This window comes from Megalops cyprinoides, chromosome 3 (assembly GCF_013368585.1).
Source record: "Megalops cyprinoides isolate fMegCyp1 chromosome 3, fMegCyp1.pri, whole genome shotgun sequence".
Taxonomy (NCBI): Eukaryota; Metazoa; Chordata; class Actinopteri; order Elopiformes; family Megalopidae; genus Megalops; species Megalops cyprinoides.
In genome coordinates this window covers 49,049,735-49,076,714 of record NC_050585.1, presented here as the reverse complement: position 1 = coordinate 49,076,714, position 26,980 = coordinate 49,049,735, and the positions used below count along the sequence as shown (strand labels likewise).

General features: G+C 40.5%; 1 protein-coding gene across 2 annotated transcripts in view; it reads right to left on the bottom strand.

Annotated features, from left to right (window-relative positions):
- caln2 (calneuron 2) overlaps positions 1 to 26,596 on the bottom strand; it is a 46,770-nt gene extending 20,174 nt beyond the window's left edge. The window contains exons 1-4 of one of the 2 annotated variants that reach the window (XM_036525726.1): positions 25,933 to 26,596; positions 17,729 to 17,853; positions 11,638 to 11,781; positions 4,449 to 4,561 (exon numbers count right to left, since the gene is read on the bottom strand). In XM_036525726.1, coding sequence (XP_036381619.1) covers positions 4,449 to 4,561; positions 11,638 to 11,781; positions 17,729 to 17,846 — 375 coding nt within the window. In that variant the 5' untranslated portion in view covers positions 17,847 to 17,853; positions 25,933 to 26,596. Of the gene's footprint in view, positions 1 to 4,448; positions 4,562 to 11,637; positions 11,782 to 17,728; positions 17,854 to 24,580; positions 24,766 to 25,932 lie in introns of those variants that run through there. The other variant, XM_036525725.1, reaches the window with a different exon arrangement.
- Positions 26,597 to 26,980: the final 384 nt, after the last annotated feature.

Sequence of the window (26,980 nt, the reverse complement as noted above, 5' to 3'; positions counted from 1 at the left end):
ATCGTATTTGGAGAGTGCAACCACTTTGGGCACTTTCTGACTTCCTCTCTGGTGGATCAGATGCTCATTAGCCTTTGAAAACGCCTCTTAGAATCATCGTAAATCTTTTCATGTCGGAGCACAGCTGCAAGGTACAGAGGATCAAAGAATCCCCTCAACAGAAATCCACACATTCTGAGCTTAGACCAACTGCCTACACAGCCCACAGAGAGACTGTGACATCACCGCAGGAGCCTACATTTCAGACATTCCGAATATAGATGTTTCACACAGATACCTAGACAATCAACATACCACGGCCGAGTACTGTTTGCTCTAAGAGGCAGAGGTGCAATCTACACAAACCACCAGCTAATGATAGCATTTACTAAAAGAGGTTTCTTCTTTTAAAATTTGTTTGGGTTTTATGAGTGTTGTGAGAAATAACCCAGAATACAGAAAATGGCAAAAGTATGCTACTAACATGAACAAAGCAAAGACCAGTGAATAACAGACCTGCTGGCTTTTATTAAAAGTCCTCGAGCAGCTCATAGTCTCTCATTTGACCCTCCTGTCAGTTCTCTACAGGACAGGTTCCTGCCAAAAATCCCATTATTGCTTACATTTCTAACAAAAGACTTACATCCTCCTAGGGAATCCCCAAAGTTGTCTGACCAGCAAAGCAGGGGCAGCAACTATTCATCATGTCATTTTCAAAATGGAAAGTGTATTAAATACAACGAATAGTAAAAGAACAGGGTGCTGCATTATAGCTTTAAGACAGTATTAGCGTTTCCATTAGACCAATTTACTCTACTTTTTCCTGTTCATTTCAGCTTGAAATGGAACAAAAATGTTTGAGTTATCACAGCAAATACCATTCTCTTAGAGCAGCTCTCTACTGCCAACACCCCCCCCCCCCCCCCAGACACACACACCAATACCTTCAGAGAACACATGATGCCACTAGAATAGGACAGAGATTCACAGTCTATACAACTGGGCAGCATCCAGGAAAGAGGCCTTAGATAATCATTGATTTTTTTTTTTTTTTCAGTTCTTAGACTTCTTGCTTCATGTTTTTTAAGGAGCTTGTTTAGATTTGTTTCAACTGAAAATAATGTAATGTATCAATGTGTTGTCTGTTTACACTGCGAAATGTACCAAGTACATTTGTAAATATCCCTTTGGCTAATTTTCCTCAGGGCTCAGTTAATTGGTGTTCATCAATACAATGAGGGAAGTACTCCCCTTTGCCAGCTTCATACAGACAATTAAGATTTGGATGGAGACTGGTGATTGCTGAGATTGTGATGAGGACAGAAAACGATGCCACCTAAAAGGTACACAGCTCATTTCACATTTTGCTTAATCTCTTTGGCCCAGATGACAATGATGCGTTGCTAAGTCACAATGTATTGCAGTTTCACCTGAATGACAAAAACACAGCTGCTTAAGGAGCTAGGTGAACTCCAAATTATTGAAAGCCTGTAAACGCTGCCCAGCAGAAGAAATGGACTCACCTCTAACCTCTTGGTGTTCACACTCAACATTTTCTAAGCACACTGTTACAAGTTCCCGTGTCAAACAGCTTGAGAATGCCCTTTAAAGTGGTTTGGGGTTTGTTTCAAATTGAAAGGGTTTAGCAGTGTTGCTGATGTATACACATTGATGAAACAAAAGGTAAACTAAAATAAACTAAGCCTTCTACAGTCCATAGTTGATATGAGCATTTAAACTATGTACTTTTGAAGGGGTATTTTCAGGTGATCCACACAAGTACAACGAGAACAGAAAATTCAAGGAAGGACAGCACCAGAGCCACCTGGTTTAGACCCATAGAGAGATATGAGGGACATAATCTTATTGTGTTTTGGACAGGACCTGACTGTGCGATGGAGCTGGGAAGTCCTGGGGTGTCTCAGTTTGAAACCGAATTCTCATCTTTACTTTGAAGCCTGTGAAAACTCTCTCTGTCCCCTCTTGTCAGGGGGAGGTAGCGTGCAGGGGAGACTCTTATCAGCACTAAACGGAAGAAAATGGACTTTCAACAGATCAAATGATTCCCTTAACGTGCTTGGAATATTCCATAGAAAACATTCAACACGAAGGAGAAAAGGGTGAGGGGAATGGGGGATTCTCATTTCACAAATCAAGCAGGAATGAAAAAACAACGTGTCAACTCATAAATTCTTTAGCCAAATAACCATTTCAGCATCCCAAACCGTCAGACCTCACCCCAGTCCCAGAAAGGGTATTGTGATTATCCCTATATGGCACTGAGGGTGTTAAGCATTCTTACTTTTTCACAAAGTGCATGCACTCCCACTCCTTGAGGAAGGAGCTTGTCAAAGGCAGTGAGGGAGAATAAATTTTCAACAGCTGGGGACGCCATTCATAAAACATTTTCAAGCTATTAGCAGCATCCGCGTTTCAGGAGGTTACAGTGGCACTAATGTTTTACAAGCATGTTTTTGTGCAGGATGATTAATGGTTTATTATGCCTCAGCAGAGTTATTAGCAATTTAGTCATTTTGGTATTGGTTTGAGCCGTTAAGACGATTTCCCCATCATTAAGTTATACAAATGTCGTAATTAACTCCTATACATATCATCTGTTCCTTAATTTGTGCATTATTCGACCAAACGAAACTAATTACCATCAGAGACCTCCATAACAGTATGGGTGAATTACCCTTGGATCTCCCATAATGGGCAGCTCTCAAATATTTTGTTATTTTTAAATAATGAACAAAAGCCTGGGTTTCACTCCATTAAACACGAGAAATATATATGAGGAAATATTGGTCTTAGATAATGTTGAGTGCTTATATTCACAGGTAGAAACATAGGTAATGAACAGTCACAAATAGCAGGATGACAGTCACATAGACCCAGGAGCTGCACCATTATGTTCTAATTGCATTGCAAATTAAGAGACATCCCAAATTCTAATGGAAACTGGTGAGTCTTGCCATTTACTTCTTTTTTTTCTATTCACAGCAGGCCCATTAGTATCCAAACCATAGACAGGGAATTACTAAAGTGGTTGCTCCTATTGAGAGCACTGATTGAATGCATCCATGAACAAAGCAGTCATCTTAGTAGCAGGTATTATATGATGAAATGAGAAATACATTTTCTCATTTCATTATATAACATATTTCGTTATATAATATATATATATATATATATATATATATATATATATATATATATATATATATATATATATATCCTTAAATATATTAAGACTATTTTTGTATGTAAAAATACAGTAATACAGTATATATTTCTGACATTCCACATTTTGTAAATTATCCTTAAAATGGTATAATACAAGGGACACAATTAGATATATTTGCACACTATCTTTTCCTATTTACTATCATATTCATTATGAACATGTTGCATGACCATGGTGCATTAACATGTTTTCCTTTTTCACAAGAGGTGTCTCTAAAAAAACGTACCCCACTGTTGTCGTGGGTCATTGACATCTGATTTCTGTTTTTGTGCCATGGGTCTTGAATGCCATGCAGACATATAATGAGGACAGATAAAATGGGCAAGGTCTGCGTGAAAAGTAAGCCTGTCAGCTGTGTGCCCTCATTGTCATTGGAACGGCGTTATCCCCAAATGAGTCCCTATTGATTATAAAAGAATCATTCTAATTTCCATTGTGACAAATTGGAGGCATGAATCAGACTTTATGGCATCAGAACATTAGCATTTGGGAACTTTCCATTATCAATAAATGCCACCGGCTATAAACAGTGTAAGATGACAAAAACATCAGCAGTTACCAAAAAAGCAGATGATCCGACGGGGTTCTTTTTCACAAAATACCTTGCATTTGGGATACATTAACCACATTTGGGATAATGCAAGCCACCTGGACAGCCAGACTGCTTTGTTTAGATTGTCATCAAGAGCTTTCTTTTTATTGAGTTTAGTTAATTTGATGGTACTATTTGATCAAGAAACTGAACAATCGGCCCAGTTAACTTTGAAGAACAGAACCAGTGTCCTACTGACACTTCCATGTAGCATACCTGTTGCAATCAAACAAGGTAATATCCTTCCTATGTATCATGCATAAAGTCCTAAATATAACAGCATAAATATCCATATTATTATTATGGTTTCAAGAAAAAAACATTCCTCTCCTCTTTTTAAGTGTAAGATTTTACTGATTAATTTGTTACTTAAACTATCTGAGTAACAAGTCTATGTAGTGCTACTGCCCTACTGTCAAGGTCACTCAGATGCCAAACACACCAACACATAGAACAAAGGAGTAGTAGCCTGAATAATCATTCATATAAAGAATCTGTACTGGGAAGCCATAGTTTCATTTTCACTTTTTTGATGCTCCTTTACAAGAATAAAGAGATCCATCCCAAATTTTCTGTGCACAAAAAGGTAATGAAAGTACCAGTAAATGCAGCAGTCCTTTGGACTCTTACCTGCCAGAATATGCTGTCTATTGTATTGCCCAGGAAGCCTTCCCTTGTTTCAGAAGACAGAAGCTTGGGACCCAGTATCGTCATGAACTCATCAAAATCCACTTGACCGTCCCCTGAAAGACAGGATTCAATTCAATTCACAGCTGAGCTCACAAATGAGAAGAGTGTATGAATAAGAAGGTGTGTGATAGTACAACTGCAACACTCCAAAAAGATAAGTAAAAAAAAAAAAGAATAATAATTTCAAATGCAAACTGACTTCAGCACCCCATAGAAATGCTCTTAATTATATAAATCTGGCACAATTTAATTCCTAAATTAATTAATCAATTACCAGACCACTAGCTATACTCTACTGTCTCAGTGGAATACATCCAGGCTTATGTTTATTAACATCGGAATTCTTTGTTTGCCCCAACCTAACCCTGTAATTGAGCATATCTTCACTTAAAGTCACTTTAGAAAATTTAAAGTCAGCTGCTGAACTAAAACTGCTGAAAAGAGCTAAGCATTTACCAGTACCAGCAATAAAACATATGGATGTATCAATGAATGTGTATATAAAACATACATACGGACAGAGATAAACATATAATGGTTTTCATGTCACCCTTTTTACCATCTCAATTTTCATCATATCAAAATAATGAATCATGAGTAAAGTGAATTGAAGTTATGTCCATGATACCTTGATATCATTAACTGTAGATGTGGACGGTGGTCGACCGATTACATGCCACGATAAATTCACTTACAACCTCTTATGAAAATTGTCTGGGACCTATAAGCTGCAAGGCAAATTCTGGCAGGTCAGCCAGAATTGTGCTCAATTTAACTTCAGGCAAAAAACCCATTAGGTTGTTATGCTGGGTATTGCTGCATTTTCTCCCTAGAATGCTTATGTATAATAAAGTTGTGTTTTCTAAATTCAAGAGGTGTGCTGACTAAACTGATTTTATGAGTCATGCTTACCAGATTATCCAGTACAGTAGCCAACTTGTATGGTGGGTTAGGTTTACTAACAGTACACTTGCGTAAGATTGGTCAAGGCTTCAGCAACGGCAATTAATGGTATCACTAAAATTTATATCATACATATTAATACCTATCAATAAACATTTTTATTGATCTCATCAGAATTTCATATGCGCATAAGCATTCATATTTCTCGGACTTATATTTCTGGGAACTTACATATTTCTACTAATTGCTCATATTCTGTCCATTATCCTTACTAAAATGCCTGAGCTAAAATTGCAGGCTTTTTTTTATTAGTGTCACAAATTAAAATCTAATACTCTCACGTAGAAACTCTCAGGGTAAGGCAGTGTCAGTAAACCAGTGTAAAAGAGCTTAATTTCATTTCTTTGAAGGCTTTACTGCAGACTGCTTCCAGCTTTCCCCTTCTGGCTTCCCTGGGGTAAAAAATGACCCATCATTGCAATATAACCTCTTAAACACACCCTGTCAGGTAGAATCTCGAGCGTGCTGGATGACTCAATCCGACTCATTAGAGCTCATTCTTCCCTCTGAAAGTGACCCCCTCGAGGACTGTGGTACAGGCACATCGAGCTACATTGATCAGCGCATGAATATGTACTCCCATGCCTCATCGACGGGGACAGCGGGCAGGGTGAACTCTCGCTACAGTGGCGGGTATGGGGAGATGGGCTTAAAACAGGGGCCGAATGAGGGCCAATCTACTACAGTCAGAACGAGTCCAGATCTCCAGATAGGACTCCCTATGCGAGGAATCTGCTATTTGTATACCTAGCAGTGTATGCAAAGTACTTAAGTTTTTTTCTTTAAGAATTTTATTTCACTGAATTTCCTCAGGTGCCCAAGTTGAGACTCGACTGGGCAGACTATACCGGGTGACTCAGAGTTATGAGAGAGCTCACAGCCCGCGCCCTGTCAGAGCTCTGATCCCTGTAGCAGGCTCACTGGAGCATTCCAGCTGACACTCAGAGCTCCCAGAGAGCTTGTGTGAATAAGCACCTCCATCAGTCTAAAGGTCAGAAATGGGGACGTCAGAGCGTAGGAGAGGTCTATCACACCGTGTTAGTTTTTTTTTTTTTTTTCCCTACAAGGCTGGTCTCATCTGAAGGTCAATACATGTACGTACCATGACGCAAGGGCCGCCATGCTATAGATAAAACACACACAGTGCACACGGCAGCACACATTATTCTTTGCATCCTGCCGTAAACTGAGCTGATTAGCACCCATGCGCGCAATGTCCACAGTCCACAGTGAAAAATTCCCTCGGCAGCTAATTATAGTTAGAAGTTTGAATTGAGAGATTAGTTTGGCAATCCGCGCTCTAGCAGCAACATTAAAACGCTAATGCTACATTAACTGCTACGTTGAGAGGATTTAAAATTAGCCCGTAAACAAAGCAAACGTGCAGGCAAAATAAATCGACCAAGGAAGGAGAAAATTCAAAGCAAAGAGAGAACACTTTCACAGTGGTGAACCTCAGTACCACTGCAGACTTCCCTAATGAGCTTCAAGCTCTGTATATATACTTCCAGTAAAAAATGTACTTCCTAGATCAATCCTGTGCAGATTCACTGACCTTTAAAATCACTGAATTGGCTCATCCGATTCTCAGAACCCTCTGCATCTGCCAATTCACATACTATAAAAATCAGTGAACTTGCACAGCTCTGATCTATAAAAATAAGCCCTTCCTTTTTAGAGAAGGCAGTTTATTATGAGTGCTGTATGGCACGTTAACTGAAAAGAGTGAGCTCTTCGGTTTTTTGGAGTAGGAATGGCTGATATAAAGCCCGCCAAAATAGTAACAATAAGCCTATGAAACCACATGTAGGCTAGAAGGTTCATATCTGATACACATAGTTGTCCGGTTACAGTACATGTTTAAGCTCAGTGGCTATGCTTAGATAAGCTCAGTTACAGTAGTTAGTGACACAGATTCATTCAATTAGGAAGTGAGCTACTTAAAAACTAGACAATTAACGCTAATTCTTCAAGGGTTTAACACAGGTAACATTTGGGAATTCAGTGTCATTTTAAGATTACATAGTTGCTTAACTTTAAACTCTTCAGTTGTTTAAATTTATATGTAGCATTCATGTGATCCAGCCATACAAGCATTCACACAAAAGCTGGCACCAAAAGAATACATTTTGCTCTTCTAATGCATAATATGATGAAAAATGATTGTATTGATTTATTGTAATATAACAATATTACAATGTTTGGCTAAAGAATGGTAAAATGGTAAAAGGCCAAAAGGCTATTTCTCCTGCCAGCTTAACCTGAATAGGTCTAAACAGTCATGACGTTATGCTTTGTACATACTTATGAACCTCTTCCAGTGTAGTGTTATGGCCATGTTTTGACCTGTGTTTGCAGGAGCATTTTCTGACATATAATGTTCAATCAACATTGTGTGAGCCGCCCAAGCAGCAGTCATGTGACCAAGCAAGTGCACCTGCCACCCAGCCCAGGGGAACTGGTGTCCATTGACTGACATGTAGCCATAGCCAAAGAAAACTGCAGTCTGTTTCAATAATAATAATTAAATTATTAAAATACAATAAATTACCACTACCCGACCTTTCAACCATGAGTTGACTGACAGGTATTCCAAGTTCCCATGGAATCGTTTGGCTCAAATAAAAGAACAGAAACAGCCAGTGACATCATAATCACAGTTTGCAATATGTGCAGATTTCCCATGTTGATGGCTGCCGTGCTGTGCTTTATAGCCTTTTGACCAAATACTCAAAGACATTCCACATATTCATTTTGGAGAGAGAGTTACTGTCTTCATTTCCTTCACAGGCATTTTCCAAATATGATAATTATTTCATATAACTCCTCTATACGCCAAAGTTAAATCAGAGAATTTCAGTCAGTTCCAGGCACCCAAAAAAAAATGCCATAGTAGTAAACCTTATAGACATCTGATTCATTGTTATTCACTGCTGATGGCTGGCCTAAAACAGTACGGGCTTCTTTTTCTTTAAACCATACATATTTACTATGGAGCTGTCTCGCAAAGGAAAATTTTCACAGAGGTGAAAAATGCATTTTCTCTCTCACTGAGAATTGCCTGTATAAAAATATTCTAGTCACACTGCTAGGGACCTGCTCAGTATCCACAGAAGATTGTTTCTAGTTTTTGGTATGTCATCACAGTGACATAAAGGGGGAATTACAAGCTAACTCCTTTCGTTTAAAACGAACCTGGGGGAGATACAAAAAAGCACTGTCCATTTCAACAATTCCATCAGCGACTGTTGAGGTGAAACCAAACCAGGGGCCGCATGAATGTTCTACTTCACGAGACAGATACAGTGCGGGCTTTACTGCTGGTTAGCAGTGAGAGGCATCTGGCCCAGTACAAGCCTGCTCTGAGAATGATGTATTTCTAATGAGGTGGCTGAACCCATTAAATGGGGGCCGGTAATTTTAATTTCAGCGCCAAGAGGTAAATGCATCGGCGGAATATTGTACATCTGATACCAGTAATATTCATCTGCCTGTACAGTCGTGTAAAGAGAACATAATATGGCAGAATGTGTATCAACTACATCAGTATATCCATAAAAGCAGAAACAAAAATGCATATAGTTGTTGTTTACGGGGTAAATTCACTTGAAATGAATGTCAAAATCCATGTTTTCAAAACTTCATCCCTGAAGCATCTTTAATTTCTGTAATTAAAATAAGAGACATCCCAACCACAAACTTTTTTATGATTAGGGTCGCTTTCGACTCACTGAGCAGGTACTAGAGAGTAAAGTCTGATTATAAACAAATGAATTGTGGGTAAATGTCATTAATGAAAACAGGCACAGTGAATTTGAATTGATTTCTAGCTGTACACCTTAGACTACAGAAGTCCTGATGGCTCTCTGTGCTGTTAGGAACAAGTGACCTTCAGCATATTGATCACATGTTCCTTCGTTCAGTGCTTGTTTCCAGCCCTCTGAAGAATAATGATTGTCCACATTTTACAGCATCTTTGCATTCCCATTACACATTGCTATTATCGCATTATTATAGCTCTATGGTATACTGTCACATACTGCTGAAAGAGACAGTGTATTAGGAATGTTAATGAGTATTTATGGAATTCAGTTGCATGCTAATGACTGTATAATTGAGTAACGCTTACTAAGTAACAATTAATATATATTTCAAAAACAGAGCTTTTTTTTCATTCCAGGCTTCACAAGATAAAATTCAGATCAATACCACAATTGTAGTAGCAAACTTCCTGACTTGATTGCTTTAAATTTTACGATTGGGGTTAAGCAGTTTATTTTTAGACGCAAGATTGACAAGGTGTGGGTAAATTGAAGTGGGACAGGTTAGATGATATTGTAGACATACGCCAATAGCTAGCATACACTGTTCATAATATGGTCCTCTCCATAATCAAACATCTGTACCAGCCAGTGGGTCAGACCTTCCTTTTCATGAAACACAGTCCCACTTTACAGTAAGTGGCCCGAATGCCTACTTAAATACAGTATAACTGCTGTTTATACATACATAGTTATACAGTATTTACAGGTGTCACAGCAATCTGTGGCTTGTGTAGTTACACACGTGAAACAATACACAGTACACAGGTATACAGAAGTACCTATGCAGGCGCAATGCAGATACACCGGTATTAGTGTATATTTAAAGTAAACTGGGACTTGAGGGACCTGTATTTTGTTCACTTGTAGTACTTTAGCTGGGCAGAGTTACTTTTTTGGCAGAGAAACTTGTTGTAAAGGACAGTGGGAGACTCTAAACTTGCTCAAGGTAGACAGAATTATCCTCTGAGAAAACAATGTTATTCTTTCAGCATTTCTGTAGTGAGTCATACTGTGGATTAGGGTGACAGGAACCTTCAACTGAGACAAAAGGGAAATAAAAATGCCTCAGAGTGATAAAGCTCCCTTTTCTGTTGTCTACCTTATTACCATTTTTCTGGTTAGCTTACAGAGCAAAAACAATACCACTAATATAATAAACCTATTTATATTTATTAGTCTGCCAGTGAAACATGCCAAGACTATTGAAATGTCTTAGAAATATCTTTTTAAAACTAGTGGAACATTCATTGTTAGAATTCACTGACAAATATGCTATGTACAAATATGCTAGCAGGATGTCTCACCTCATGAGCTAGTCAATACCATTTTACCCATCTATCCCATGATACCTTTCTATCACAGGTAGGTATCAATGATACCTTTTTATCATACCAATCTATCCATCAATGATACCTTTCAATCATGTATTGTTTTCTTGACTTAACAGGTAGCTAACTATCCACATTGTTGGGTAATCTATTACACACTTAGATCCAGTAAAATGCAGGGAAGCAAGTAATGGTGTGAACAGTAATCAACTGTGATCCAAATGATCTGTCATCTGATCTGTAATTACCTTGCTAGTTAGCTAACTCTATTACCTCTCAAAGCTGTCCAAGCAGACAGGCACTGAGGCAGGTATGGACAAAGCAGAAGCCAGTTCTGGACATACACATCCCGCCTAAAGGCCACTAATTTGTTTTGTCTTTCTACTATCTACAGTCATACCCCTTTTTGTGTTAGGAGGAAAAATATGCAACCGCTAAAATGTTGATACAAAGGAATAAAAGCAGTGATACAATGCTATAAGAATTTGCTGAAAAGTCTTTTCAAATTCAAAAAAGTGTTTCATACAAACTACTATTTCTAGTTTGTAAAGTCATGCTCTTGGTAAACAACTAATACATTAACCAAGATCAGATGAATTTTTAAGTCTATTTTGTTTGAGAGAGTGAACACAATTTTATCATTAACAAGAAATACTTGTTAATATAATACATTTTTTAAATGAAAACATAATGAACAGTTATTTACCTCCAGAGTGCACATGTGTATGTATGCGCATGTGTGTGTGTCTGTGTGGATATATGTACATGTGTACATGTGTTTGTGTCTGTGTGTATGTGTAGGCATGTGTTCATGTGTCTGTGTGTGTGAGAGACAGAGTGTATGTGTGTGTGTCTGTGTGTGTGAGAGAAAGAGAGTGTGTGTGTGAGAGAGAGAGTGCGTGTGTCTGTGTGTGTGTGTGAGAGAGAGAGAGTGTGTGTGTGTGTATGTGTGTGTGTGAGAGAGAGAGAGTGTGTGTGTGTGTGTGTGTGTGAGTGGGCAGAAGAGGAACTCACCGTCCATATCTAGTCGCTGCATAATGATGGCTAGCTCCACCTCACTAGGCATGTACCCCAGAGAGCGCATAGCCATTCCCAGCTCCTGCTTGGATATGAAGCCATTTCCATCACGGTCCAGCACCCTGAATGCTTCCCGGATTTCTGCCAAAACAAGCAAACAAGAAAGTCAGCATCCCTGTGCTCTCTCTTCCTGTCACACTCCGTCCCTCTCTGTCTCTATAGTTCACTCCAAATATCTCCACATCTCGCTGTCTCTCTATATCTCTCTGTTTGTATATCTGAATGTCAATAACCGATTAAAATCTGCACCAAAAGAAACGTTTTGGCGGATCAGGCACACAAGTGGGTAACCCCTACAAGTGCGATTGACAACTGCTTGGTGGGTCCAACCAAACGCTTTTCGCTTAGAGAGGCTCTCAAGGAGCGGCACCTAGTGTCTTTGGAGTACTTGATGGAGCCTCTATAAGGAGCATCATCCCCAGCTAACAGCTTCTATTCTCCTTTTCTGTCAACCTGCAGGCACTGATCATTCAGCGTTCAACCTCTGCAGCCGTCACTCGCTGGATAATTAGTTACTTAGACCACACAGGTGCACACACATTTGCCTTACACAGAGGACAGACAGAGAGCAGATGGAACCACATCAAGGAGGGAGACCAGATTAACTCACAGACAGGAAACTGACGCAACTCACAGAAAAGGCAGGCAGAGAGGGCAATTCCTAATAAGGTGGCACTCTGGTATCACCGTGATAGCAGTCGCGACTGTGAGGTGTGGCTGCATTCTATTTCCAAAGCAGTCACCATACATAACCACACCAGGCTGGCCACTCCACCATAACTTACAACCCTCAGCCCAGAACAACAGCAATAATTTTTGTTATTGTTTTTAATCAAAAAACAAATTAAAAGTTTTTTCTCTAAAAAGTCTTCTGCCCTAAAAATACATGGGTTGGGCTGTAACTGTTCCCGCATACAATAGGCGCTCATCAATATTCAATATTGCATACAGTATCCGACACAATATTCAGCTCATCAGTTGTTCTGTCATAAGCTTATCAAGATCTGTCCATCTTAGGGTGAAAGGAAGAGTCCCAAAATTGTATTTTATCTTCTGAGAGGAAAGCATTCAATGAGCGCAGCAGCTGAGAGTCTCTGACGGCTGTTTTTAAATCACATCACTAAGAGCTAGGATTGCATGGTAAGCTTGAGTGCTCTGCTAAATAATGGAAACCGTCCAACCTTTGTTTTTTGTGAGTGAAACAAGACTTATTATTCTTGACTGGAAATGAGCAGCACATTCAGTCATGACCCTTGCAAAACAGTGATATATATTATAATATCAAATCCAAAGTGTAAGCAGCTGTTAAATTTTTCAAGCGCTGTACATTAAAGTGCATCCCTTTCACTCCTGCCTCACAAAAGTAAGATTTACAGCAACAGTTGCCTTTCAACTCCATGTCCAAGCATCTGTCTCACAGATTTAAATTCATAGCTTATCGGTTCCCTCCCTAAGGCTCGATGTTTGGAAAACTACTTACTCGGGAAGAGTCTGCACCTCGAACAAAGCAAGGTCTGTCTGGGCACAAGGTAGACAGCTGCTGATGCATAAATCCGAAAGTGTCATAAATGACTCAAACTTGTTGCAGAGCAGATTATGGTGTCTGTCAGCTGAATGCTCATCTGCATTTGAATACTGCCCTGAGCTACCGTTCCAGCTCCTCACACAACTTATACACAATGACAACATGCTTTTGCGTCAACACCGAAAGAGACTGGTTGCCACACCTCCGTGATATACGGTATCTAGGGTTCTTACCAGTCCTAGTCCGTTGTTCTGTAATTGATGAGCCGTTCTCTCTGCTCTTCCTTCTAAAGCCAGTTTCAATTCTAGCCCATCTACCGGGGTCTTGGCAGTGTTGTGTAGTGATTAATGAGCTGGACCTGTTCTCATAAGGTTACTGGTTGAAATGCTGTTGTGGTAACACTGTTGTACCCTTGAGCTGGGTATCTAATATGAATTGCTTAAGTAAATAGCTATCCAGCCACATAAAGGGACAATATTAAAAATGTAAGATCTGTAAGCTACCCTTCATAGGGGAGTCTGTGTGTCAAGCAAATTAATTTGTTGAGTGTATGCTGAGTGCAGCTGTTGGCATTTTTATTATTCTAAGATACTCTTCTGGGCAACAATTCCTGAAAACCTATGCTAGCGTTGCCTTGTTGCAAATCACATCTTCAACAGAACATCAATTCCTCATCAGACACTCTAAAAATGGCCTCCCAAGATGTTTCATACTGACCAAATACTCAGGAAAAGCACTCCCACAGCCTGAACACCTAGCAGGGAAGTCGAAACAGACCATGGCGTGTATGCAAAGAAATTCAATCATGAGCTGCAAGAGTTAACCACAGTGCATGAAGTCTGAAATATTAGTTCACATATTATAAAACATTAAATATTTTAAGACCCAAGAGTTTAAAATGACTTAGTTAACTTTCATAACTGTTGTTTAATTAATGTTCTGCTTAAGTGTCTCTGGGTTTTGTTATTTAATTTCCAGTGAAAGAAACAGATGAGCTCTCTGCATTGGCTATTCAAAAAAAAAGAAAAAAAAAAAATATATATATATATACATACTGCAGTCAGGACTACTTTTCATACATACTATACAAATGAACATGCAAATACAGTGTATCATTTAGCTTTGTCCTTTGAATCCATCTTGGTGGAGTGGTTCCCCCTACCAAGGAGGAAATACACTGAAACCCTGCATGCCTGACCAGCAGTGGGCCAAGTGTGGAAGACAGAGTAGCTGCCACTTCCCTGCTAAGCAAAGCCAAAAAGCATGTGGAGGGTTGGATGGGGGAGGGAATCGGGGAAACTGTGCTACATTACTGCTATCTTGGTAACTTTAAGCAGACAGCCCATTGGAAGTCTGCCCTTATGTATCCATTGGAAGACTGCATGATCGGAAGTAGAGACAATCAGTGATGGTATGTGTCAGTGCGTAGTAACTGAGTTCACTTTTTGCTTCTCAGACTACCTCCATTTGTATTCCTATACTAATCACCATCACAACTAACATCACTATTAATTGGTTACTATCAATATTAATATCTATGTGGGCAATATATTTTTTTTGCTAAGAACGCCTGCAGTTCGACATCTCTCACACATTCTTCTTAATTTACATTTATTCATTTTCATTTATCCATTTGGCAGACGCTTTTATCCAAAGCGACTTACAACTGAGGCAGAGAACAAAATGAGCAAAAAGCCATATAAGGAGCTGAAGATATTAAAAGTGCTGCATGACCATGTTTCAATAGTTGGCCAGACAAGGTACAAGCTACCTGCTAGAGATACGAGTGCATTAAACCATTAGTTCAATCACCGTTGTGATTGTTGTCAGTTAATTTAACTGTCAAACCACAATGCAAGAGGATCGCAGCTTTGCAGGTCTACATTGTACCGAAAGTAGCGTTGCATATCTTTCAAATGTGCAGTCTTTTCAATGTTTTCAAAGACCATGATGCTTCTCTCCTAATCAGCATGCTGCAATGACCCCACATGATTTACCTTGCTGACAAAAGTCAAACAACACATCACTGTCCACAAAATATTGCCAGAAAAGCCACATCTACATATCAAAACATACCCACTAACCCGATCTTAATTCCTGCTCTGTTTTCCTGAGAAGACAGAAAGAAAGAGCTGTCTCCGTCGATTTATGATAACCAGTCCCCCGGGACGTGTGGGCTTTATCACACAGAGCTGCTCCGCTTCATTAATACTGCACCAGGACAACATTTTGTTCTCCTGTTAATGGGATTGTTTCAACAGAGCACAAGAACAAACACGAAAGGGGGCCGCCGCGGTAACCTCTCGCTCGACCCACTTGTAAACAACGTTCGCCGTGTCATTCCCAGCGCATCTCCGCGCGCTCTCGGCCACGGCAGAGCGGCGGGATCTGGCACGGTGCTGGAATCTCAGGAGTTCTCTGGAGTTATCGCCTTAATAATCGTTAGTGTGTGACGTGTCATTATCTCACCCTGTCATGATCGATTTTCTTTTCATCTTAGCCTTAATGAGACGTTGCTTTATCTCTTGAGCAAAAAAAATGTGACCCACTAGAGGAGTCATGCTTACATACTAATGAGTGATTCACACGACACAAGTCTCAGATCCTGTAAGTCTCAGAGAAGTGCCTCACTTCATTACCGCACAGCAGGCATGTAGACTCTATTCCGAAAAGTCATACATAATATAATATGAAATTAAAATCTAAGGGCTTTACCTTTTTATCCTATCCTATTTAATGATTTATCAAAAAATTTATCAACCAACACTCTGGCGTATGTAATTATACTCAAATTTTGTCAACTATACCAATTAAATGTGTGAAATATCTTAGAAATACAAATAATTTATATACACAGTTACTTATCTTAGAATGGATATATGTGGCAAGTTCACAATAATGTCTGACGCATAAAGTGACACATATAAGAATTCATGGTTTTCTCAATTCCGCACCTTATCTCGTGATACCTTCACTGTAAACGGGTTACAGCATTAGGGCCAGCTTAACGCTATAACCAGCTAGCAACAGCAGAGATGCAGCATTTGAAGCGCAGTGCTGGATTTCATTTAGAAACAAATTAATATGAATGAGACAGAGCCCACCAGCTGTAGGCCTGTTATGAGGCCATATGGGGCCACATACCACACTGCTTCAGTGCAGGACTCAAACCTACGATTCCATATGCAGCAACATAAAATTAAGTTTCTGTGTATCAAAAAAAAAAAAAAATGAAGTATCTATGGCACTCACTGTTCTATTTTAGCCTCTGTTTTCCTATGTCGAGGTCTAGACTGGCTATTTGAGAATAATACAATTAAGTTACTCAAGCTTAAACAATCATTCTAATTTAATTTAAATTCAATTTAAATTTGATTTAAATCAATGCCTTCTTACAGCATTTGGGACAGTTCAGAGCAGGGAAACTAATCAGCAAGTGAAAGCAGCAACATATGCTTTGCAGTACAAATGACACGTGACGCGTGACCGTGAGTGCATGCTGTTTCTATGGCCGATGTGATTTTGCCTTCACGGCACTGCAGGCAGGTACTGTAGGGGCTCATGGGAAATGAAGTTTGAATCTCCTAGCAATGTCAATTCAGGCAGAGATGCTATGCTAACTACTCCAATTCCCAAGAATACAGCTACTTCTGAATCCAATCTCCTCCTGAGGTTCTCCTGCTTCAGACCCAGTGTGTCGCTCCCCAACACACTGAATGGCAAATGCAAAATGTTGGTTCATTATTTCTACACTACACTCATTTATCATTATTAGCTTTTGTCTTTTATGGACTACTTGTGGAGTGTCTCTCATTATATCTACAGAAAAAACAGAGATCAGAAATCTAGATCTAAAGTTTATTGAAGCTTATCGTTGCAGCTCGTAAACACTACTGCAATGCTGAGGAACAAATTACTGTTGCGGCACTCTGTAACCACATCACATGGGGCCATCTGACATTTTCTCGCCACATTAATATTTGGACCTTGGAGCAGCCAATCTATTCTACCACCTTAACTCTAAGCGTGCATTTCCCCCGAGCCTGCAGTGTTGATCAGCATTCCTCGCTTAGATGCAGACATTTTGTCTAGACACCTGTGCACACCATCCCAGCCACAACTGCAGTTTGCAAGTCACCGGCAGACTGTGGTGTGAGAGTGATGTAGAACAAACAACTTCTGAGGTGCAGGGGCTGAACTTGAAAAAAGGGTATGGCATAGCGATGGTTAATCTGGTACTTTGACTTTAGGGCCAAAAAAGGCAGAGGCCAGAGCCCTTGTCCCCACTGTGCACATGCCTGGTGTGTGTGTGTGTGTGTATGTGTGTGTGTGTGTGTGTATGTGTGTGTGTGTGTGCGTGCGTGCGTGCGTGCGTGTGCATGCGTGCGTGCGTGTGTGCGTGCGAGCGTGTGCGTGCGTGCGCGTGTGTGTATGTGTGTGTTCTGCACACAGGGTGTGGTTCTGTGTAGGGGCCCATGCGGACTCATTGAGCCAGGTACTCACCCCTGAGCTCCTCCGCAGAAATGCTGGCCAGCTGGTCGCTGTCGCTCCCATCAGACAGCGAGCTGCTCAGGTAGTTCCCCTTGTACAGCAAGCCTGCCGTCACGTGGTGAAACGGCATCTTCCCCCTGAGCGGCACCAGGACGGAGAGTTAGAGAGAGACGAGGGCTGCTAGGGGCTCTGACACCATGCACACACAAGCACCTATGGGTTCGTTCACACAGAATCCCCCCCCCCTCCAGAATTCACAGACCTTTGGATTAATTTGTTATGAAAAATTTTTGGAGTCTTCTCCAAATTTCAAAGCAATTATACAGTCCAACTCAAATTGATGCATGGCAACACATTCCAAATAACACAGCAAAATTCCCTGAAAATTATTGCCTTGGATAAAAAAAAAAAATAATAAAAAAATACAGTCTTATGTATTATTTCTCTTTTGTTAGTTATATTATTCATTAAATAAACAAATAGCTCTGCATTGTAAATTACATGGAATATAATTAAATGGCTTGGTGCAGGTGTTATTCATTACATAACCAGAGTTCATTTCTGCCTTGGACCTTCTATTACCATACCCAGTGGGGATAAGGCCTTTCCCCAGCACTGCTGATATTTCCATTCTATTTGAATAGAGGAAGCAGACCCGCTAACCTTCAAAAGTTTTTTTTTGACCAATGTACAGAGGTGACTTTTGTTAGGAAAAAGCACATACTTGGTGGCTTCATAAAAAAAAATCACACTCTACCAGCTCCATATGTATGATCAGCTACAGCCACAGCGAAAAGGAGAGTCCCAAATCAGGGCTTGAAAAATCATCTCTGCACTGTCTGCTGCCTGAAAACAGTGAACAACAGCAACATATGTGCCAGCATTGTGCCTCCACGTCATACTACTATATTCACCAGTGACATAAATAGCACCAATAAAAACCAAGCAAACATTAAACAATTAAATGTAAATTTAAATAAGGGAGCAACGTCAGCAGGCTAGCCAGGGAAAGACATCCACTGACTTTTCTTTCAATATATACACAATATTGTAAGGGTAGTGGTTTTTGAACTGTGGTGAGTGAGAAATTTAAAGACCAGAGGAGATGGTTCTCAGGTCTAAATAGACTATGTTTATTGTCTCATTAAACAGTCTAAAACACTCGTAGGACAATGTTGTTCTGAGGCTAAAACAGAGAACTGTCTTAGATAAGCTAAATAGGAGTCTATTAAATTCCTGAAATTGAAATGCCGTAGCCTTGTGTTGCTTTACGATTATCTGTTCAATGCAAGACCTGTGTTGCTAGATCACCTGTGTTGCTAGATCTACATATTGTTCCCACCAGTATATTTTACGCAAATTAATATTGTACAGTGTGTCACAAAAATATAGTTTTGGATCTGGAAGGGATTAAATGGTGTCTTGCAAGCAGTTAATGTGTTAGCTAACTCATGCAAAGAGACTGCTGTGTAGATTGTTGTTGCATTAGTGGCCCCAAAGGTAGCTGAGGAGCAAAAAATGGCTCTAAGTGAGACATTTATGATGTATGTGTAGTTGCTGAGTAATGTACTTTGGGGTAAACTGTGTGCTGTTTTTATGGGTCTAGGGAAAATTATCAGGCTTTACTCCTATTTTCTCATTCTCAAAGCCAGATGCCAATCTCAATCTATAACAAGTTTTAAATCTGATTCAAGATATGTTTGCATTGACATCATTTATTTTTTGAAAAACGTCTTAAGGAAAGTGGCATCTCCGGCAATACTGTTTTAAACAAAAATTTATCAAGGTTTCTAATAATAACAATAATAAGGTTTTGGGATGAAAGACTAGCTCAAAAGCCTGGAGGCAAACACAGGAATGGTTACCTTGGTGCGTTAATTCTTCAGTAAATCTAAGCTCAAGGACATAAAATAAAAAATTCACAGAAACCGAGGGAGGAAATTCACTGCATTTTTCCTTCCTCGTCCTTATTGTACTTCTATGAGCGGCCGGTGCTTCATTTTTGATTAAGGGAAAAAAAATTAAACACGATCAAGGTACATGTTATCAAGGCAAGCCACCACTAATTGTATCGCACTGTTAGGGGAATGTTGTGGTTGATGATGGTTCGTTACCCTTCCACTCTCAAGAGCGTTCTTGGCCCTTTGGCCGTGCTCCATCTTTATATAAACCCTTTCTGTCTGTCTGGTTGGAGAGATGGGTCACCCTGGGGATTAAGGCTGCCAAGCTTATAATAAAAACATTGGATGTAAGTGCCCTTTTATTTCTACCATCTCTGCTTATGTTCTCAAGCATCCCCCCCCCAAAAAAAAAAAAAGATGAAAGCTGTGTCACTTCAATTCATACATCACACTGAGGAGTGTTTTATTGGGTCCCTTTTTAGCTTGTGATGGAGAGGTCGATACTCAGCGAGAAAACGTATGTGAAATCTATTGTGGTGATGGAGAGAAACATAAATATCTGGATTTGGGTTTTCACAGCTTTGTCCCAGAACTGACCTCACTACAGTATCTCCCTTCAGAAAATGCGCTCCGTTCTCCGCCGGTTCAGTATGGCGAACCGCTCTTAAATTGTGCCCAACAGCCCGGAGAGATGGGTCTAAGCACAGGGGCTGAGTGTGTGTGTCTGCTAGCTTTGCTTGGCCAAATCCAGTGCGTCTAGACTAATAAATATTACATTCATACTCAGGTGACAGTAAATAACCTTCAGGATCGATGTGGGCAGGACTACCTCGGTCCTCTCCCCCGTTCGGGTTTTCCTTAAGCGGATTTGGGATGCGATTCACGTTTGTTGGAAGACACGCCACTGAAAGCTCCTGTAATGGATACTATATGCGTGGCTGAGGTTACCTTGGCTGCTGAATTCATAGCAGGCCAGAGAAGCCTAGAGAGGCCATGGCAGACATTGGTGGCACTGATTCATTTGTAATGACAGTAGTGCAAAAAATGATATTCAAACTATTACATGCCTTGCTGTACACGCTGGCATCTCTGCCATTCCCTGGGAGCGTTATTTTGTGACAGCATGTACAATCTTTAGCAAATTGACCTGCATGATCGGGCTGCCTCCCACACATAAACATGCATGTATATTATGTAGATGCGGTAGATCTCCTCTAGTGCAAAAGTGAATTCGCTATTAGAGTTCAGGTGGGCTACTGCTCCTAACATCTGTTGATGAAATGAGGCTATTAAAATCTGTCTGGTTTTGGACCAGATGTAATGTAATGTAAATGCATGTAATGGACCAGATTCTCTTGCTTAAAATTAGAAAATAAGTTAAGAACATCAGCATGCAACTCCCGGCCATTTTCATATATTTTTTTGTGTTTCAGCACCTGCCATTTGCCACAAATTAGGTTTTTTTTTTTTAGTTTAATATGTCACTCTATCCTCCCTCTCTCCTACAGCAAACAAAGGAACCGTGCAGGGACAGCATGGGGTGTGAATGGGGGTGCAGGAGCATGGCGGTCTGCTTTAAGTGGCAGATGCCAGCACATCTGGTCTTGGGACGCAAACATGGTGCCACTGCTGGCATGGGCACCTTGCCCATTAAAGGTACACAAACTGGCCTTCACACGATCACCACTGTAACCGTGACTACAATGCTGGTCCTCTTCCTGTTTAACCTTGGCTACTGTTATCGCGGGAGAGGGACACTTGAAAACTCGAAACACCCCGATGGATAAAAATCGCAGGGTTCACCCAAGGTAATGGGATGCTGTTTAGAGATACACTCTGGGGTGTATTCACAGCAAAGATGATGAACAGTTCATTATGACAGAAGTGTCATAGCTGAGCTTTGTGACAGGGCTTCCATTATCCGGAAGGGCAGGGGAGCATCGTATTTTTTTTCTCTCTCTCCTTCCAGAGTCCGTGGGGACTGCCGGGGACATTTACAGCAGTGAATCTCCGCTTCAGCCACAACACGCCTTGTGAAGTACCCTGCTCAGCCATGTCCCTTCACAGCTTACAAACTACACAATCGCTACCCATAAAGGCTTATCGAGCACAGCCACACCAGCTGCTTCCTTTGTTTTTCATGAGTGTGAAATGGACACAAGTTAAATCAGCACTTTCAGATAAAGAAAATTACTTAATACTTGTCATTCACATATATTTTTTTTAAATACAGTGTAAATACAGCTCTGGGTAAATGGACGAAATCCACCGATATACTGATTAATAGTTTGCTGGCTACTGCGTACTGCCAATACTAATAATGCAGGGAGCTGTCACATCATCTACTTCAAGAAGGATAGCTGACTTGTGGGATAGGAGGGACCGGAGGGAAAACCTCCGACCTCAGCAGATTCCTGTCATTGCAATGACAAGGGTCAAAACAGAAAACAGAAGTGGACCCAGACAGACAACATTAAAGGAATAGGTCAGTAGATGAATCCACTGCAACACAACACATTAGATTTGGTTGTACATCAAGGTGTGGGAATACATTAACACTACGTGACCATTGCAGCGCCAAGGCAGAATTAATTCTACAAATACTTGATAATATTTAACCTGCCTTTGTCATTTATAACCAGGTCTTATTTTCTTTTACCTAATTATATAAAAATAAATCTGGTTTATATTTATCATACAAGAAAGACAAGTAAGTGAAGTAAGAAACACACCCAATTCTAGTCCTAGCCACTGCTGTCTTTGGAAATAAACTTTTGGAGGGCAATCTGGTGACTTTCTGTTCTGGAGAGTTGGCAACGCTGTTTAAAGATCTTAATAATACGTGTCTTGGTTCAATAACATATGTACTTCCAAAAAATACCTTACACTCTCAAGCCACCACAAGAATTAGAGACCGTTAATCAGAAACTATGTAATATGTGTTCCTTCCTGATTGTCATTGCAAATTCATTGAGTTTTGCCCACTATTTACATTGCTGTGGATTAAAGGAGAATCTTTGATTGAAAATCTTTGCTAAAATCAACAGAGCAGATAGAAAATTGATATTATTCTCGAATAGAACAGAATTGACCTGTCCTGTGAAAAATTTTCTTCAAGGTATTGGTTTTCTTCACGATGGTTGAAGTCGACCGTTTGAAGTCGGCCGTTTTTATTTTTAAAGCAATCTTGCTTTAACATTAACACAAAACATAAACATTTGGCACTGGTGCGCATTGGCTTTCTGCATGATATGCCACGGTGAACAACAGATGGTAATTTCTTAATTCAAAACCACTGAGTAGCAGAGCGACTGAAGCTATTTATCAAACACACTATGAGAAGTAATCCAACCATCAAATGGACAACCACCTCTGAAAGTGACACTGTCCCCGCACCAGCCACACAGAGGACAGAACCAAAAAACAAACATCCTTAATGGCGCAAGAAAGAATCGTTTTTTGCTACCTTTCACTTTTAATGTTTTGTCTTTGCAGATATGTTGAGCTTGTTGATTGGGTAACCTTCTGTCTGAAGAGAAATGTCAGGTCTCATTTTGAGCTCAGACCGAAAGTGGCGATGGCTCTTTTTGGCCTTTTGCCATCTCTTGCGACTGAAGTCTCAGGTGAGAGTGAAGTGCTTTCAAGTTGCAAGTACAGTCACTTCTCTTGGAAACACAGAGACATATCTGAAGGTCAGAAGAACTGAAGCACAATGTAAAATCCAAGTTTCCCCTTTTTCAAAAGCTGAAGACAAAAGACTAAATCTCGCCTACACAAATCCAATGTCATAAAGGATCCTTTGATATATTTACACTGATTGTGAGAACAGCACGCTAAGACTGCATACACAATTCTTCTGAGACTGCATTATATATACACACACACATATACATACATACACATATAATGTATATATTTATGTATTTATACATACATAAATCTAGGACTAATTTCACAACAAATAATGTAATTTTGCCAAAATACAAGGAAGAAAAAATGGATGACAGAAATCACATTCAAGAGGAAAAGGTCAAAACCAAAGTATGTTTCAAGCTGACTTCTGATGGTTAGTGCATCAGTGCTAGGTCTTCACTATTTTTATGATGCTTTGTGACCTCCTAGCACCTCATCACAGATTACAACAATTGGGACAATCCTATCTAACTACACTGCCCAAAGCAACCCTCAGGGCTCCAGGGGTCTCTAGACTCAAAGACCTGTCCAGTCTTTGAAGTTAAACACAGAAACCTTCTATCTTAGGACAGTACTGCCATATGCATCTACAAAACCCTACCTGCTAAGTTTCCGAGCAGACTGACAACAAAGAAATAGGAAACAGCACTGTTGTGCATTTCCAAAAAGCAAATCAAAACCATTTCTGAGTAAATGAGAAACCTAATAAGCTTTGGTGCCTTCTGCTGCAGATGAAATCAAATCTGTTTTTGGGAATACATAAATAACAAAGAAATGATGAGCAGTGGCATTATAATTGACTCCAAGTACAGTACTAAACTTCTGCAATTTACAGTGCCTGGATGCCAAGAGACAAAAAAGATTTCTTTACCCATGGAGGACTCCAGATTAAATCACGCCTCATGATGACTGATCATAAACGCTTTAAATATATATAACCCCCCCAAGCCACACACACACACACACACCACCACCACCACGCTCACAGATATTGACACCAAATCAAGCAAGCTGTTGGAAACACGTCATCAGTACCTCTCTATGTCAAGAAAAGGTGAGAAGAGAAAAGCAAAAAGGAGAGAAAAGTGTGGTTCCATCAGTAAAAAATGTATCCCACATCACAAGTCCATGCTTAAATGAGGTTAGACACAAGTGTCTTGCCACGAGAGACAAAAAAGCCACCTACAGTCACAACTGCCACCCTCTTGCACATGTTGTTTGCGCACGGCGTTAGAGCACTCTCCAGCATGTCTCCCCTCCTGGCGCTTACCCGTACGGATCATACTCTGAGGGATACTGCAGCATGGCCGGCTCCTTCACCGGGGTCTCCATCACCTCCTCCGGGGTACGTGGCCCCTCTCCCTCCTCTCCCTCCGATCCCTCCGCCTGGGGTGGACGGGTGACCTCCATAATCCCAGAGCTGCACCTCCCCGAGAGCAGCAAGGCTGTCCTCCCCCCTGGACGGCTCACCCTAACTGCCTCCCGGTTTTGGGACGCTCCCAAAAGAGCATCGGTGCCAGGGATCCGCAGTTAATAATTCAGCAGCGTGGAGGAGCAGGTGCTCGCCCGTGCCCATGTTCCACCACATGTGAGACTGGACTCATTAGAACGCGCCCCTAAAGACAGGACCAGCCCAGCCTCTGCAGCCCTGCATCACTCTACACTCCGGCTCAAAGCCTCTGCGCCAAGCCACGACACTCTCCAGTGATTTGTGTGAAAAGAATCACCCACACCCCCCCTACACCACCGCTCCACTCTCCTCTGGCTATAACAATTAGTCCACTTCAGCATAGCGGGGGACAGAGGAGTCTTGGCAGAAATACTGTTCAAATGCTTGCTCTTATTGCTGTGCTGTTCTTTTAAAGTGAGCACAATGTTTACGTGTTTCCTGCTCATCAGAGATAACCACAGTGAAAGGATTGATCTGCTTGTTGATCACATGAAAATATGCGTGTTTGGAAAATGACAGAAATGACAAAAACTATTACTGAATAGCAGAAAGTTAGAGACCAACATAGCTCCTCATAAATAAGGTATTATGACAGGATGCAATGACCTTTATCAAGTTATTTTAAAGTACCCAATCAGCTTTTCAAGATGTCCTTGCTGTACAGCCCAACAAACACAATTTATGTCACCCCCTAGTCAATTTCATTTATTTTAACCCACAACGAGAGAATCGACTATTAGAAAACGGATTCGGTTTTCGATGGGGAAATGGATCTACTGATCATGTCGACCCCACAGCGAAAAGGAAAACTGACAATTTATTTTAAATGCATTCATGTAATCACTGTATATTAAGTTGTTGCACTGCCACCACGCAAAACGGTAGACTGAGAAATAACCGTTATCTCTTCATTCCATAATGCGAAATTTCCTTTAAATGTTCTTAACCTTCCATCTAACCGTCGTCGCTCCATGTGCTTTCCAAGTATTGGATCTATTTCAATTACAACAGGTGAAATATCTTGGTCCGTGCCGGATAATTTAATGGCCGGGTGAGACGATTAATACCGCCACCTCCCTACTCGGGGCATGAAATATTAATGATCAACGATAAAGTGAAGTGCCGTAATTACGCATATAGTCGAATCGGCATATCGGTTTAAAACAACTTACCTGTTAAGGTAACCTTCCGAAGATATTTCAATCCGTCGCTTACGTTACACCGTGGAACCGAGAACTTGAGTCCAGTTTTTTACACGGTTGTATACAATACTGAGATTTTGGTGAGCCAGTTCTGTAAAAACAAAACGTTCATTCCCTTTCTTCGCGTTTTTGCCTATCGTTCCATCGCAGCAAAAGGTTAGACTAATCCCTTTCTCCGATGACACGTCCATGTGTACCCTGCATGTTCGATGCCCCAGTTCCAGCTAGACCCATCCAACTGGAGTCGCATTCTCCCTGCAACTCCCATCAATTTGAATTTCCCTTGTCAGTCTTCCCCATCTCCATATTCGAAGTTTAAGAGGTATTTTGGTTTACCAAAATTATCCCCCACCCTTATTATTCACTCCAGGGTTACAGACGAATTCTGCGCCTCATCATCCTCTGACAGATCGCTATTTTATGACCAGCACCTCCTGATCAAATTAACATAAAACGCAGATAAATTCAGAGCCGTTTTTTCCCAAATATCAAGCAGGTTCTGTTTTTCAATAGCTACTGGAACACATACACACATTAAATAAACTAGGTTCCTATTGTTACCAGTCCATTAATAATTCTCTCCCTGACAGAATTAACCCATACAGCTTTAGAAAGGATGCACCCGTTGCCTAGAAGCGGGGAGTCATGAGTCAACTGGCGCAGCTAGTCTGCTGTTACGTTTCTGCTCATGATCATTGCCAGGTGGGCTGAGAATCTGTGATTTCTGTGTGAGAAATTGAAGCGGAGGAGCTTGAATCAGAGCGATGACCAGACACGGATTGCTTTAAATTACCATAATTTACAGTAACAGCACTTTCATTTGACTCAAACAATGCAACTAAAATTTGGATTTTTGAGTCTCCACGGATTGGTTAGGCTTCGCCATGCAGTTGATACAATACAGTTCCTTTTTTATATACAACAGGCATCCGAGACATTGATGTATTGAGTAACAACTACACAAAATGCAACAGAACAGCACAATTTTATAGTATTATTTTTTATTCAGTTGTATGGG